This window comes from Lichenostomus cassidix, chromosome Z, assembly GCF_008360975.1.
Source record: "Lichenostomus cassidix isolate B80296 chromosome Z, HeHo_3.0, whole genome shotgun sequence".
Classification (NCBI taxonomy): Eukaryota; Metazoa; Chordata; class Aves; order Passeriformes; family Meliphagidae; genus Lichenostomus; species Lichenostomus cassidix.
In genome coordinates, this window is record NC_139511.1 from 28,115,814 (window position 1) to 28,128,658 (window position 12,845).

At 38.2% G+C, this 12,845-nt stretch overlaps 1 protein-coding gene across 2 annotated transcripts in view; it reads right to left on the reverse strand.

Annotated features, from left to right (window-relative positions):
* DGKQ (diacylglycerol kinase theta) overlaps nucleotides 1–12,845 on the reverse strand; it is a 91,668-nt gene that overhangs the window by 27,461 nt on the left and 51,362 nt on the right. For both annotated transcript variants that reach the window (XM_085043276.1, XM_085043277.1), the window contains exons 8-15: nucleotides 9,642–9,742; nucleotides 7,902–8,125; nucleotides 6,976–7,066; nucleotides 4,796–4,850; nucleotides 3,594–3,655; nucleotides 3,180–3,330; nucleotides 2,319–2,357; nucleotides 583–698 (exon numbers count right to left, since the gene is read on the reverse strand). In XM_085043276.1, coding sequence (XP_084899402.1) covers nucleotides 583–698; nucleotides 2,319–2,357; nucleotides 3,180–3,330; nucleotides 3,594–3,655; nucleotides 4,796–4,850; nucleotides 6,976–7,066; nucleotides 7,902–8,125; nucleotides 9,642–9,742 — 839 coding nt within the window. The remainder of the gene's footprint in view (nucleotides 1–582; nucleotides 699–2,318; nucleotides 2,358–3,179; nucleotides 3,331–3,593; nucleotides 3,656–4,795; nucleotides 4,851–6,975; nucleotides 7,067–7,901; nucleotides 8,126–9,641; nucleotides 9,743–12,845) is intronic.

Below are 12,845 nucleotides of genomic sequence, written 5' to 3' on the forward strand. Positions count from 1 at the left end.
ATGAAAGTGATTTCTAACAATAAAAATTAATAAATCAGAATCAAGCTTGAATTTGTGAAAGGATTTTTGCACTAAGTCTTTCAAAAGACTATGTTCTTCTGAAATCCTCAAGGGGTAAACAAGGTCAAACTGCCTGTGATACAGAATGGGGGAAATGAAAATACTGTCAATGTGAAAATTAGCAGGAGTACTTTACCTGACAGTTAGGGAGGAAACACATTTAGCTTCTATAACGAAGTTTTGTAAGCATTTTAAGACAATGCCAGTTGAAACTGAAACCTCACTTAACTTTTTGATCATTACAAGAAACAAAGAGGAAAAAAAATTCATGTTCTCCCTTTTATAGTTGTATAGTTAGAGAGCTGTACACTGACAATTCAACAGTAACAGAACAAGTGACTTAACTCACTGAATATATCATACACATGAACTACAGGCCCTGGAGTATTTTTTTTTCATTACACTACTTAGAATATAGCCTCTTCAAATAAAACATATTTTCAGTTAGCTCTAGCAGAAAGAGTTTTATGGCAGTTGGTTTTTTTTTAAAAGATATATTTTAAATCCAAATCTGTCTCTTACCATAACTGCAGGAATCACCACAGCATTCAGAGGCTTGTCATTGACAACAGTATCTTTAACTAGCATATATATTCTTTCAGCTTCAGAAAAGCATGAAATTTGGAGTACAACAGCACCTGTAAAGAGGCATCAGAACTGCTTTTTATATTTTCTATTATTATTAGAAAATAGGTCTCATATTATAGCAAAGTTTACTCAGTTTACTGAAGACATTATTTAGCAAAACTTATTCTGCAGTCGTTTGTTATCAGTTGAATTGTGTTGTTCTGTTTTTAAACCTTCCTTCCTACCCTCAAACACACCTCAGATTTTTGTTAAAGCAAAGCAGCTTGAAAACAAGAACTGATGCATGTTTGAAGATCTCCTTTGAGCTTCAGGGCCTATTTGCCTATTCTATATTATAATTAACATTCTGCTCCCATCATGGATAAGTGACAGAGCTTTGAGGTTTCATTTTGTATCCCATTATTAAAAATCCATTGGTTCTGCTCATTAACAGTATGTCAGTAAGAATTACTGCAAGCAAAATTTTGGGCTGAGAATCAAGTTTAGATCTTTATGCTGGCATGGGCTCTGTATGGGGAAGTTGGGGAAGAAGGGAAAACAAAAGAGAAAGAGCAAAACCAAACACTGACAAGTTAGTGTAAAGTAAGATACTCGGTGAGGAGGAAAAGAGGGCAGGATAAGATGAAAATGCATAATGGACAGCATATGAGAGGTAGGCTGGTAACATAACCTGGCTGCAACACAACGGGAGAGTTAGAAAGTTAGGAGAACTACAAAAAGAAAAACATAAGAAAGTGACAGTAAAAGTCACATACAAGCATAAACATCTAAAAAACACATGCATGCAAATTTGGTTTAATGATATTGTGACATGAGAGGAATATCACAAAAACAGGTATTTTCCACTGAGAAATGTGGAAAGAAGAAGGCACATCTGAAAGCTTTACAGCCTTTCCTATGAAAAATCAGTATCAATTAGTCATGTGAAGACAGCAAATACACAAAGGAAGCACATATCAGTCTTCAAAACCATGCTATAGAAAGATCCATTTAGCAGACATGTGGAAGTTAAGCCTGCCAAAGGATGTGAAACATCTCAACTATAGACACCTAAACATACAAAAGAGAAAATTTCAGTTTCTACCAAATGTAGTCTCTCCTGACCACTGCACTAAAACTGCTCAGAGCCACTGCTACTCCAGCTCTCAGAAACCTCATGGCTTCTCTGATCTTGCTGAAATAAAATTCATACAGCAAAAGCAAAGAAACAGCTCAAAGGATTAATGCAGTGATGAATGCATCTATATTCTTCAACTTTCAGCCCTTGAACTCTAGCTCTTAACACTGCTAGGAAACAATGACTATGAAACAGACCCACTGAATCCAAAAGCAGTATCAAATTTTAGCATTCTTGAAATCGAAGAGAGAACACTTAATTTTTAACAGTTCTGTGGTGTTAGATTACTCAGTTGAAATGTAACTTCAAAACTCATTTTTATGATTAAATATTACCACCCTCTGGTACACAAGGCATGAAGCCAACCTGTTAACTTTTTTTAATAAGGTAACAGTAATCCACTGCTCTTCATGAATACAATGTGTTACATTTTACCTGAAGGACTTTTTGCTTATGCAGTAAGACTAAAATACTCTGAGCTTCCAGCCTCTAGTATTAGGCTGCAGTTTTGAACACAGACATTGTTTGCAAGACTAAAAATCTTAATGCTTACCTTGTGCTTGATAAACATGACTCACAGATACTACATTTGCTGCAAAGGGTAAAAATATAAACACATAAAACCTTGGGTACATTTAGTGTAAATATTTAAAGTATTTTTAAAAGTTACATAAATATAATATAAATAAATATTAGAAGTTATACAAATATAGGGAGAACCTCAAGCTAACACTTTCCCTCTCAAGTTTACTTTGCAAGTAAGAAAAGCTAAACTGATTTTCATAAAAGGTGACTATGAGTTTTTTCTGGCATTTCAAGTTTAATTCCCCTTGAAGTGACATAAAAGATTGGGAAAATTGCTTTGTTTCCTGCAACAAAAAGCATGACACATTCCTGACACTGTTAATACAATGTATTGGTTGAAGTATTATGAAAATTCAATTCCACTTCTTTGAAGAATAAAAATAAATTCTTTTCCCTGTGTGCGCAGACACTGCTCATACTTCTCCACGACCAGACACAGAGCTCACGAATAACAGGGAGAACAGCTCACACAAAAAATGTCAGAGGTTAATAAAGGCAAGGGACATTCATGCACCTCGTTTAAGATATGTGTAATTCCTCTAAGAAGTGATGCTTTTTCACACACACGCGCACACACACACACACACAAAAGGTGTAGTCACAAATAACTCAAGTAATAATTACTCTGTAAATAATGAGCTGTCACATCTCTCCTGCAGCTGTGAGCATGTTAAAATGATTAAAAAAAGCCCACGTGAGAGTACAAGGCAGAATGATTTGTTTAAAATAAGGTCCAAAAAATTGAAATTATAATAAAAAGGAGCAATAGATGCTACTACATTTTGTTCTGTACAAGTTAGTGTGTCTGAAAATGCACCTGTTTACTTACTTTTGATAGCTAACTCTTCCTTGAGAATATTTGTATATTCTTCAGGGGAAAGCTGAGGTGGAAGGCCACCAATAAATAAATTTACTTGTACAATGGATTTGCTGTTTTCCACAATGTAAAATCTTGTTTGATTCATCTGACGTATTGAAGTCTACCAAAATAAAGGAAAATAAATGACGAGACATTTGGCAAAAAGATATTGTGAAGCAAAATCAAAAATAGTTCTGCACTTAGCAATCGTGTCCTCTATGCCTAGAGAATATCACAAACAGAAACAAACTTCACTTCAAGCACTTAGCTTCTCTACCGTGAGTCTGCTTAAGGGGTAACCAATTACTCACTTTTTCTGCAAGAAAGGGGACCCTCTACTTGTTATTAAAAAAAAACAAAATCATGTTTCTTTTTCAGATTTACCTTTCTTATGTCCTTGAGTCTGTTAAGAATAAGTTCCTGATTGTCCAAGGCCATACGCTGAACTGGTGAGGTCAAGAACATTAACCATGTTAGAAAGCATGTAAATTATTATCAGGCTCAATTACACAAAAACAATAAGAAAAAAGTTAGGGAAAAGGCACAGCTCTGCATACAACTAATTTTAATGTAAAGGACCATGCAGACTCGAGCTACTTATTATCCAACAGAAGAAACTCAGAAGTGCTTGGAACAGTCTGACCTTTTTTACAGTTCTTACATACCACCCTCGTTTAAAAAAAGGGAGAAACAGCCTGAACCCACTCAAAAGACAAGCAGTACTTTGGTAACAATCTAACTATTTGACAGAAGACTGTAAAACTGTATTCCCCAATAAATACAGTAATAACCAACTTCTGTGTTTTATCAAAATATTAAAACAATTCTAACAACTTCCAGTTAAATTAAGGTTGTAAATGATACTTTAAAACAGAGCATCAGAAATCAACCAAGGTTATGACATTCACAAAGCTACAATAACCTTATAAAACAAATTCCCAATAATGTTCACAAATAAAGCAAAGCATCAAGACAGTATTTGAACTACAAAGATATTTACTCAGCTGTGGTCAGAGCATTAGACTATTTCAATGTCTTTATTTATTCCTCCATTTAACCTTACATATACTGAGGCACAAAGGGATGTGAACTTGGAGAACAGCAGCCCAGCTCCTGCAGGATCACATAACACTGGAGCAATGCTAGGACTGCAGATTTCTGTTCTTCCTAACACAGAAACATATTATTGGACTGTCTTAGGACTCAGACTTACTCTTCTTTGGGGGCTGTGTCAGGGGAAAAGAAGACAGAGGAAGGGAGCCATTTAAACTTTAGAATTAATCTTTAATAAATAACTGCAATTAGGAAAATTATGTCAGTTAAACATAGCTCCCCAAAACAGGGCCAAAGTGTCAATACCCACCAGAAACAACAATGAATTTTTATGTAATAATGAACGGGAACCTTGTTCCCACAGGACACACAAAACTGAAAAGAACCAGCATCACTTATGATTTAGTATTTCAACATCATCATGAAGATTCATTTGTGTTTTTTATTGTAGGAATTGAACTGTGACTGTGTTAGAATGTGGAAAAAAACCCACATAGATCAGATGTGCCTTTGGCCAATGCTCCTTCACTTACCTTGCTTACTGCCCATAAGCACTTCCACCAGTTTGAAATTCTGGAGGCACTCCGTCTGCCAAAAGATGCAGCATGTAAATGCAACTTCTGAACAACATAGTTTTGCCAGATGTTTATATTATTGTGTTATATACCATACACTCTGTATAACAGAGCATGGAAAACTAAACATTTTTTAAAAATTAAATATTTTAAAATTAACCATGATGTTCTTCTTCTAACCAACTCCTTCCAAGACAGGAATAATCTTCATTTCACACACTCATGGCAGCAGGCTCCCATGCTCCTAAAAACATTGGCACCCTCACAGCCACATTGTGAAGGGGCCCTGTACAGCACAGTTAATCCCATTCCTGCTTCAGTGATCCGCAGCTCATCTAGCATATTTCCTGAGCATCCTTCCAGAGAAAGCATTCGGTGAGCATGGCTGAATTCGGAGCAGCAGAATTGTGCTGATCTGCTGGTGTGCTCATAGGACCCAGGTGCTGAACAAAATGGGCACAGTACAGCTTTGTGTCTCCATACTGGTGTGGCTGGGGCTGCCAATGGCTTGCCATGCTAGTGTAGTCTGCTAACATGTTTCCTGAAAGTCATGCTGTTTTGGCACCAACCCTAAGAAGGACAGGCAGACTGAAAAGAGATTATCTTCCAAAGAAAGAATGTGCATCTACAAGATTACAAGACGTATTTAGAATTTTCCAATGATGTGGGAAGGAATGCAGACAGTAAAGAACATGGGTGCTGTTTCAGCCTTGAGTCCTTCCTTGCAGCCCTTGAAGGCTACAAAGATGCTGCTTACCACTGTAGGGAGAAAATTTCTGCAGTGCTCTGTGATGTTTTCATAAAATGTCTGGATGATGGAATCACATGCACTGTCAGTTTCCTGATGGAACTAAGCTAGGAAGAGCTGTGTACTCCCTCAAGGATAGGGGATCCTTACAGAGAGATTTGGATACACTAGAGAGCTGGGCAATCACCAACCATATGAAATTTAACAACAGCTACTGCCAGATTCTCAACCTTGGATGGGGTAATCCTGGTTAAAAATATGAACTGGGGATAAGAGCAGGAGAGCAGCCCTGTGGAAAGAGCTCTCATGGATCGGGTCAATGGCAAGCTGAACATGGGTGAGCAGTGCCCTGGCAGCCAGGAGGGCCACCTGGGCCTGGAAGGCATCAGGCACAGCATCACCAGCCAGGCAAGGGAGGGGATTGTCCTGCTCTGCTCTGCACTGGGGCAGCCTCACCTCCAGTGCTTGGGGCAATTTTGGGAGGCACAATATAAGACAGATTCAACCCTTTTGTGTGTGTCCAGAGCAGAGAGACCAATGTGATGAAAAGTCTTATGGTCAAGACTTGGAAGGACTTCTCTGAGGTCATTTGGCTTATTCATCCTGGAGAAGAGGAGGCTGAGGGGCCTCATCATGGTTAACAGCTTTCTCAAGGTACGCTGTGAAGAGAGAGGGGCTGATTTCCTCTCTCTAGTGACCAGTCATAGGACCCGAGGAAAAGAGAATAAAGCTGTATCAAGGGGAGTTCAAATCATATGTCAGAAAAAGGTTTTTCACTGAAAGGGTGGCCAGTCACTGGAACAGGATCCCTAGGAAAGTGTTCATGGCTCCAAGTCTGTGAGAGTTCAGAAAGTGTCTGGACAATGCTGTTGGTAATACACTTTACTTTTAGGTAATGCTGCAATGAGCAGGAAGTTGGACTCAGTGATCTTTATGGGTACTTTCCAACTTGAGATATTCTGTGATTTTACTATTTCCTTTGCAGAACAACACAAACAATGAGGAGACAAGCATGATCATCCTAACAGTGATTGCCAGTTTCCCAACAAGATAAAATTAGCAAAGTAGCTATGTACGTGTGTTTTACATATTTCAAGACATAAAAAACGAGTAAAAATATGCTGCACCCCAAGAATCACGGTGCTCATGCGCGTAAATCTGCTTGATCCAGAAACACCAGTGGCACCCTCTAGTACAGAGCAACCACACCTACCTACCCTGAAGACAGCATTAAGCTTTGAGCAGCATGCCAGTAACAAAAGATCATCTACCAAATGCTAACAACATTTGCATTAACTGTGAATGAAGGGATTGCAATTTTTCTGATGAAAAAAATGTGCTTCAGGGTGACTCAGGTGGTATATGGATGTGTTTAGCCTCTTTCCCTTACCTGTCTTCCAAGTAATGGGAGCACTTCTTTGATCACAGTCTGCACAGTGCTATCCTTATTTACTCGGAGAGAAACATATGCCATTCCCACCCTAAAGAGAAAAATACTTATTGCAGGACAATCATTTAACTTATTCTGTGTGTACCTTTTTTAACTAAGTATAAAATTTTCCCTGGGGGTAGGTACATATTTGCATTAGTTGAAGAAAGTTGTTCACTGATGCTCATGATGCGGTATCAGCGCCACAGAGAAGAAAAAAAATGCTCATCTCAAGGAGCTGCTAATTACAATTGTACAATTATAAGTGCAGATTAGCTTCTTCCTAATCACAAAGATAACCTGTAAGTCTTTCATAAAACTTAGCAATGCAGTCGCAACAGCAAGATGAACACCTTGTTAAATTTTATCCCACTGGTCTTCACAAAATAGTAGGTCAACAAACCATTTTGTTTCCACTGCTAAATATGCTCAAAATTTATACTGTCTGAGTGGCAAATTGAACAGGACTTTTGCTTTATTTTTTCCTCCTCATCTCACATGGGAAGTTACACTGTAGTTTTCCCTACTTCACATTTCTTCTAAAAAATCCATTGATTTTTCAAGTGATTTGTATGTCATCATTTGTTTACAGATGTAGTCAGTGTAAAGGTGTATCTTTCTGACCAAACACATGATAATAGAACTATACAAGTTGCACAGCATGTTCCATGCATGTTAAGAAACCCAAGAGTTTTCAGGATGGAAATGAACAATATGCATACTACCCACTCAGAAAAATGAAGAGAAGAATCCTAAAATACCGAAAAAGAAACTACATTCTCCGTTATAGTTCTTCAGCTTCAGTAACTAAAACAAACAAGGCTAGACTAAAGAGGACAAATGTAGCCAAGCAGGATAACCTTGTGATCAAGAAGGAAAATACTCACTTTAGCCAGGCTGGATAAATTCTGATCACTTCCTCGTCCTTTGGTTTGGCTCTGATGATCCAAGCTTCAGGAACAGATACTCGGAATACTGAGCCCAAGTTGCTGTCCTCCGCAGCATCGTTCCTGTTGATAACATCATCAGAGAGCAGCACCTGCTGCGTAAAGGTCTGGAGCTCATACTCCTGCTGGTCATCATTTATGTAGTACGCCCTCAAAGCAGCCTCCTAAAACACAGCAAGATAAATTAACATTTACTTGAAAAGACACCATTACTATACAGTCTATACAGCCATAGACATTACAAATACCTGATTAATGAAACAAACCTTTAATGCACGTTCTAACCCCAGAGCAGTGGATACATAGCAATGGCAAAAAAAAAAAAACAAAGCAAGAGTGAAACTTTGAAAACAAATTTTAGAGAACATGAAAGAAGCAAACTTGATATATCAACGTATTTGAACACAGTCCACAGTATTTTCGGAAAGTGATAGTAATTTTAAGATCAAATGTAAAAATTCAGGTCCAATGAATCTACACTCACACATGTAAAATTTACTCCACAAGGAAAATGGCAAATGACACTTGATGGTATCCAACTCTGCCTATTCAACCTTCTTGCATTAAGGGGATGCTAAAAATTAGTGAGCTTCTCAGCCACAAGGCTGCCCTGAACCCACATGCCTGTGAAGAGGAAAGGGAAGGACTGTCCTTGCAAGATGTCCTTGCAAGATGCACACAGTCACAGGAATTTTACTGTGTGCTCATTTATTATGAGCTCATGCGTGCAGCACCTCTGCTAACACAGATGCTGCAGTCAATATAGCTCACTCATGAGAACTTGTATGCATCTTCCCTGACATTAAAAACACCAGCCTAGTAAAATGTGCTTGAAAGATGAGTAGCATTCCTAAATAAAAGTGTTTTCAGTCATGTACATAGTTTTTCTTAAAGATCTTTGACATGCAGGACACTACAAACTATTTTCAAAACTAGTGTTGATTTTGAGCACATTATCAAGATAAAAATCCTAATGATCTTTAGCCTTAAATTGTCACAATTCTAACCTAACACATTCTTCAGACTCCTCTGCCAAGTCTGTTATGACTCTGAGACCTCACTATGCACAATTCTACTGTGCACCACCCTATTCTCCCTCCAGGATTTATTTCTCACAGTGTGGGGTCTTCACCTAGCCCAGTAAATAAAGATCTGTACAGCACACTTGATTTAGTACTAAGTGGCTTTCCCAACCCAGCTGAAGCACTGGGAAAGCTAGGGAGTGGCGAGAATGTGATCAGTAATTCATTACTCTCACAGGCAAGGGGCGAAGATAACTTCAGCAAGCTTTAGTGTTCAAAGCTGATTAATTCAAGTGCAATATTGGTGGCAGTCCAGGATAAATATCAAACAACTACTTCAGAAAAGGAGCAAGACCTAAGGAGCTGGTTATCCAGTATTGCTCGTATCAGTAAAATCAAAGTAACACATGGAAGCAGAATGACTGCTTAACATGTGATACTGTGGTCACCATTATGCTACAGATATGTAAACCACCATTTCTTCAGATGCTCTAAAATAAGAACACTACATGAAGAAATCAAATTACATCGTATTATTATAGCCCATTTACAGATTTTTGTTGTTGTTGAGTTACATTTCTAAAACTTAGCCTTTTACTTTTGTAATATGTAATTATATGTATCACACTGGAAAATTGACCTTCAATAGGTTTCTTACCACAACTTCTTCATTTTTTGCAATCCTTGGAACTGAAATCAGTCGAAATTGATTGCGTTTCACTGCATCATTCCCATCAAATATCTTTAGAGTTTGTTTACCTGAATGGAAACAATTATCATATTTCATTAACACACACCTCGAATCAGAAAGCTACCTGAATAGGAAGGGTATAAGGTAACTATTAAAAATCTGCTTTTAACCCACTGAAATATTTCTTCATGACAAGCTTTTGAGGCTGAATATTTTGATTTTTGTTTTGTTACTGTTTCTTTACAACAGGGGTACATTCAGAGAGGAAAGAGGGACAAGTAATCACAGTTTTACCCTGGCTTTTGATACTACTGTTATAACTATATTGTATTCGTTATCACTTCTTTATCCTCAGCATTCAAGACTGCCTTTACTATAGACTAGTTGAACGACTTGAAGACCAAGACAAAGTCATATATCCCTCAGAACAGCTCCCAGAGCACTGCCAGTTCTGAGAACATGCTTCCAAAGAAAGTCCTTAAAGTAGCTGGTTAACTGTACAGGCAACGGGAGGAAAATACAGGGACAACAGAAAAACTACAAGAAAGAATGTGTAGCAAATGAAGACCTTCAGCCTTTTGCTGTGTTTCACTTCACTAAAGCCATATCAAGCCCACGTTCAAACTGTTGAGTACAGAGTGCTGCACAGACATCTGTGAAAAGGTGAAGAATTTCAGGTTCACCTTTCACAAAGATGGGTTATGACTCAGGTACAGGCTGCTGTATGACAAAGTTTCTTACTTAAGCAACTATTTTAAGAGCAATAGCAAAGTGCAACCGAATTCTCATAGAACTGCCAGGTTTTGAGAGGTTTTCGCTAATATTACCAGTGCATTACACATGTCCTTACTGCTTCTGGAAAGGAAATCAAGTTAATTAATCCAGACCAAAAGGAGATTCCATGAAGACAGACCTTGTGTTCTCTCCTGATCACATCTTCATGAAGATACCTGATGAGCTGCTCAGTTTTGCAGGTACTCCCCAGATAGCTGATGCTTTACAGCAGACATGGCTATTCTTCACTGACAGAACATGCCCTTTTTATTGCAGTGTTGGACTGAACTATTAACAAAAGTCACTCTTTGTGTAGCACACTGTTACAGAGTCTGGTCTCATGACAAATCTGTACACCTGCATTCATCAGCAAGTAGTAAAATCACTAGAAGCTATCACTTGCAATTCTTGAAATGTTAGAAATATTAAGTGAAAGCCACATACACCAGCTGCAATGTCCATACAACTGGTTAATCACACAGTCTGTTAACACATATTGCAGTTATGTTACATGCTGGAGCCTACTTCCGTACTTCCCGTACATCTTGGAAATATTTTGTAGTAGAGAATAAAATACTGAGAGCCTTTTGCTCTCATAATATCAGCATTTACGTTCAACGAAACACATGAGCAAATTGCCATTTACTACTGTAGAAGGATTAAAAAGGAGAACTGGAACTGGAGGAAGAAACAACCAAAACATCCCTAACTGATGACTGAAAAAAAGCAAGCAAGAACCCAGACAGAAATGTGCATCACTGGGAATCTCAATGCTGCAGTGACCAGTGCTGCAGGAAAGACTGCAGAGGAAAGACTGCAGTGTATAACTACTTTGCAAGGACATTTCAGTGCTAGCTTTCTTAAACCACCTGAAACTAAGTATGTTGTGTCTAATCCACCTACTTCTGCTTCAGTGTACATTCTCCAACTTCAATCAAAAGCAGACAACACAGAACTAAAGGATTATCTAACACTATGTTTGAAAGTATTGAAGTCTTCTAAAATGAGGTTCTAACTCTCAAAGAAAAATCATGATACCTTAACTCTCATGACCTTTATTTCTCCTTATTATGAGAGGTGACAGGTGTTATTTGGACTTCTTTTTCAGTGTAGACGTGTCCACTTCTCAAGGCCTTTCTTCATTATCAATTCCACTGGTCATGGCACAATGTGTGTGCAAGGACATTCTCACTGGGTAACATAAACCTCATTGCACAGCAAAGCAGTCACCTGCACAGTACAGTGTACACCAGTACACATCCTACTCCAACATCATCCTAGTCCCTCCTGGAACAAAACTGGCTATGTCGACTGGGCTATGGGTAGGTGTCCCTACCCATGTCAGGAGGGTTTGGATCTTTCTAACTCAACCTGTTCAGCGATTCTATTATGATATTCAAAACCTTACTGAACATGACAAACTGCTCTGAGTGACCTTGCTTGAGCAGGGGGGTGTCCCAGATAACCTCCATATTGCTTCTAACCTCAGCCGTGCTGTTACTCTGTGGAGGGAAGCCTTTACAACACATGCATGTACAAAGAAAAACAGACAGAGAGAAACAGAATAAATAAAATCACAGATTCATAAAATAGTTTGAGGTGGAATGGGCCTTCAGGTATCATCAAGTACAAACATCTGGACATGCACAAGGACATCTTTCACTAGATCAGGTTGCTCAGAGCCACACCCTACATGGTATGATACATTGTGACTTTTCAATTATTTTTGTTAATATGAAAAGCATATTACCGTAGATTCTCAGTTTTCCAATTATCATAGTTAATTTTTTTGTCACAATACATGGAAGATTTAAGTATCAACTCTTGCTTCTAAAGTACCCTTGAAACTCAACAGTCATTGAACTGAGACTACAGCACACATCGGAAAATGATCTACTCCTTTAAATTCTGCTGGATTTATGCCAGAAAGAGTGGAAACCTCTTAGAAACAGATTTCTGTCACTGTGATCTCCATGGTAACAATAGCATAGACAAATGCTAACCAAAAGACACACTGTGTCCTGGGTGACCTTCCTTAGAGCTAACACAACTTGAGAAAACAAGTGAACACTGGTTACTGACAGCACAGCTGATGTTCTAAGTATGAACTTTCATAACACTGTCAAAATCTCTACTGTTTTTTCTAGCAATCCAGAGAGCAGACAACCATCTGAGAATAAAAACATTCATCCAATTCTAGTACTTGTTTTCATTTGAAGTGCCTTTGTAGTCTGCTCTTATGAGATACTAGCTGGCCTAAGAGAATCCCCAGCAATTGTAACTGGAGAGTTTTTAATGAGGTCTCCATGTCTTAAGAACAGTCAAAGAATAGCTGGATTGACTCTTAAAATAAACTGGTTTACAAGGAGAAGTTTAGATCTACAGACCAGTAGCAAC